The sequence below is a fragment of the Chelonoidis abingdonii genome, chromosome 4 (genome assembly GCF_003597395.2).
Source record: "Chelonoidis abingdonii isolate Lonesome George chromosome 4, CheloAbing_2.0, whole genome shotgun sequence".
Classification (NCBI taxonomy): domain Eukaryota; kingdom Metazoa; phylum Chordata; order Testudines; family Testudinidae; genus Chelonoidis; species Chelonoidis abingdonii.
In genome coordinates, this window is record NC_133772.1 from 2,265,366 (window position 1) to 2,268,811 (window position 3,446).

The window sequence follows — 3,446 nt, forward strand, 5'->3', positions numbered from 1 at the left end:
GCCCCCCTGCTCTAACCACCAGCCCCCACTCCCCTCCCAGAACTGGGGAGAGAACCCAAGAATCCTGGTTCCCAGACCCTCCCTGCTCTGACCCACTCGACCCCCTTCCCCTCCCAGAGCTGGGGAGAGAACCCAGGAGTCCTGGCTTCCAGCCCCCCTGCTCTAACCACCAGCCCCCACTCCCCTCCCAGAACTGGGGAGAGAACCCAAGAATCCTGGTTCCCAGACCCTCCCTGCTCTGACCCACTCGACCCCCTTCCCCTCCCAGAGCTGGGGAGAGAACCCAGGAGTCCTGACACTGATGAGGGAGTCAATGTTAGTCTCCTCTGAGTCAAACCCCCACCTGCCCTGTCCCAGAGGTGGCTGCATCTCAGCCTCGAGTGAGCCATCCCCGGGCAGCATCTCTGTGTGGCTGTTCCCCAGCTGCCCCGCCCCAGAGGTGGCTACATCTTAGTGCTGGGGCTTGTCATCCTGACACTTGGAGCCCTGACGCGCTCCCACCCCTCTGCTCCAACCCACCCCTATCTCTGCTACCTTGTGAGCTCAATCGCTTGGCAACCCTGAGCTCCGGGGGCATCCCCGGGGCCCTCCTTAATCACCCTCTCACCAGCCAAAAGCCACCTTGGAAATCAAAGGGGCCCATCCCCGCCCGGGCTGAGACGGAGACGCCTCATCTAACCCATCCCCTCTTCCCCCACCCTCTCCAGGCGACTCCTTGTCCTACCACACCGGGCAGAAGTTCTCCACCTTCGACCGCGACCAAGACCTGTACGTGCAGAACTGCGCCGCCCTCTCCTCCGGCGCCTGGTGGTTCAAGAGCTGCCACTTCTCCAACCTCAACGGCTTCTACCTGGGCGGGGCCCACCTCTCCTATGCCAACGGCCTCAACTGGGCCCAGTGGAAAGGCTTCTACTACTCGCTCCGCAAGAGCGAGATGAAGATCCGGCGCATCTGAGCCGCGCGCGCCCCCCTCCTCCCCCCGGGATCGGGGCCAGAGCTCAGGGGAGTTCGGGGGAAGGGATCGGGGGGGAGAAAGGGGGCAGGGGGCATCAGGATAGAGCCCTGAGGAGCAGAGTCCTGTGGCTCAACGGGCTTTTATTATATCGGACTGGGAACGTGAGTTTTAATCCCAACCTGGGTGACCCGGCGCCGCGAGACCGGGCCGGACTGAGGATTCGGAGGAGGGGCAGCAGGGGGCTGCGGGTCAGGACTGAGGGGCACCAGCTGCGGGAAGGGGGGACCCCAGGGCTAGGCTGGCAGGGGGCTGCGGGTCGGTATTGAGGGACACCAGCTGCAGGAAGGGGAGAGCCCAGGGCTAGGCTGGCAGGGGGCTGCAGGTCGGTACTGAGGGGCACCAGCTGCAGGAAGGGGGAGCCCAGGGCTAGGCTGACAGGGGGCTGTGGGTCGGGAGTGAGGGGCACCCACCCGAGAGGCTGGCTGCTGCCCCCTTGTGCCCCACTCTCTGTCCCCTAATAAAACTCGGTTCCTTGAGGCTCCTCACTGGCTCTTTGCAGGATGAGGGTGGGGGGAGGATGCTGGGGGACCCAACCCCGATCCCTGTCAGCACACGTGGGGTCCCCCAGTCCTTATTCCACCCCCTGACACTCTCCCCTCCTCCAACAGGTCTTGGAGTGACACCAGGTCTCAACTCAGTTTGCACCAAAAGGCCCTGCATCGGGGGTGGGGGAGCCTGGGGGCCCTGCCATCCCGGACGCCTGGTCCCATCCCCTTGTTCCCAGAGGGGCCTGGGATAGACTTTGTCCCACAATGCACTGCATGGCACCACTCTCTTCCATACCTCCAGTGGTATCCTAGGGCTCAGAGCCCTTCCCCCCCATGCCATCCTCCCGCCAGCCCCCAGGCAAAAAATCTCACCCCAACAGGGGGAAGGGGACTGACCTGTCCAGGGGGGCAGGGAATGGGACATGGGGCCTCTCCCCTCTAGGGGGCACCAGCTCACAGCGCTAGGTGCTGCATAAACCCCCGTCTGGTCGTCCCTAAAGCAGGCAAAGCTAGAGGGGAGAGAGAAAAGAACGAGAAAGTCCCTCGCACCAGTGCGGGACTCAGCTTTCCGGACAGAGACTGGGCGGCGTGAACTGCTCCGCACACACACTCGCTCACCCATAGGACACCCCATGATTTCCCTGTGCATTGAAGAGCCGCCGGCGGAGCAGGGGAAAGGGCCCAGCTGGAGCTGGGTAGAAATTACCCCAGCAAAATGCAGATAACAACAGTAAACAAACAGAGGAGAAACCCTCAGAGCCAGCGTCCCCTAGAGGGGAAAGGCCCCTGCCCCATTCCCCACCCCCCGGAGCCAGCCAGTCCCTGCCTTGGGGCTGGATCCCAACCAGTGCCCCCTAGTGGGAACAGGCCCCGTCTCCCATTCCCCATCCCCCTGAGCCAACCAGTCCCCCGGACCAGGGCTAGATTTCCGCCCCCCACTCTTGAGTCATATCCCAGATTCCTTGCTTGGCGCCTGAGCACTGACTTTACACTCTAGACCCCAGAAGCCCTGGCTAATCCCGCCATATGTACCAGTCCCCCGTCCCCCCCACCGGGCCTGACCGGACACAGAGTCCCAGTGGGAAATGGCCACGCAAGAGAGGTCTCTGAATATCGGCCACTGTGCTAAGAGTGACAGGAGGGGGAAGGAGTCCATGGGGCAGAGAACCCAGGCGTCCTGGCTCCCAGCCTCACTGCAGGGGGGAGGGAGAGGCAGTGGTGGTGGCCCCAGGCACAATCCCAGGGCAGCAGGGCTGGGCAGGGCTCAGAACAGCTAGTCGTGTGGGATCCTTTGGCCTCGACACCTGCTGCTGCCCCAGAGCCAGGAATCTGAGAGACCGACCACAAGATGTTTCATGGTCCTGGGATGGGAGCCCAGCTCCTCTTTGTTATTCTTCTTGGTAAGAGAGTTCCTTCCAGCCCCCGCTAACCCACCAGCCCCCACTCCTGCCCCAAAGCTGGTGAGAGAAGACAGGAGTCCTGGCTCCCAGCCCCCTGCTCTAACCACTAGACCCCGCTCCTGTCCCAGAGCCGGGGAGAGAACCCAGGAGTCCTGGCTCCCAGCCCCCCCTGCTCTGACCCACCAGCCCCCATTCCCTTCCCAGAGCCGGGGAGAGAACCCAGGAGTCCTGGCTCCCAGCCCACTCCCCCTCCCCTCGCTCCGGTCTGACCCACCAGACGTGTCTAGACAGCTGCAGTTCCCTGGCTCGCTGTGATTATACTTGGCTCCCGCCCAGGCCCTGCAGCCAAAGCGACCATTTGAGGGATGAGCTCACTGCACACGGGTCCTGGAGATCCAGAGCCTCGGCCAACCGCTCCGCAGAGCCTCAGCTGGGAGCCCGGCCTGTGTCCCCCTGGGCCCCAGGGGGCTGCGGGTCGGGAGTGAGGGGACCGGCAGAGCTAGGGGTGGCAGGACTGAGCTAGCAGGGGGCTGCGGGTCGGGA

The 3,446-nt window shown here is 63.8% G+C and overlaps 1 protein-coding gene across 1 annotated transcript in view; it reads left to right on the top strand.

Annotated features, from left to right (window-relative positions):
* The window catches only part of MFAP4 (microfibril associated protein 4), a 6,810-nt gene extending 5,518 nt beyond the window's left edge, over positions 1–1,292 (top strand). The window contains exon 5 of the mRNA XM_032765174.2: positions 708–1,292. Coding sequence (XP_032621065.1) covers positions 708–955 — 248 coding nt within the window. The 3' untranslated portion in view covers positions 956–1,292. The remainder of the gene's footprint in view (positions 1–707) is intronic.
* The last annotated feature ends 2,154 nt before the right edge of the window (positions 1,293–3,446 follow it).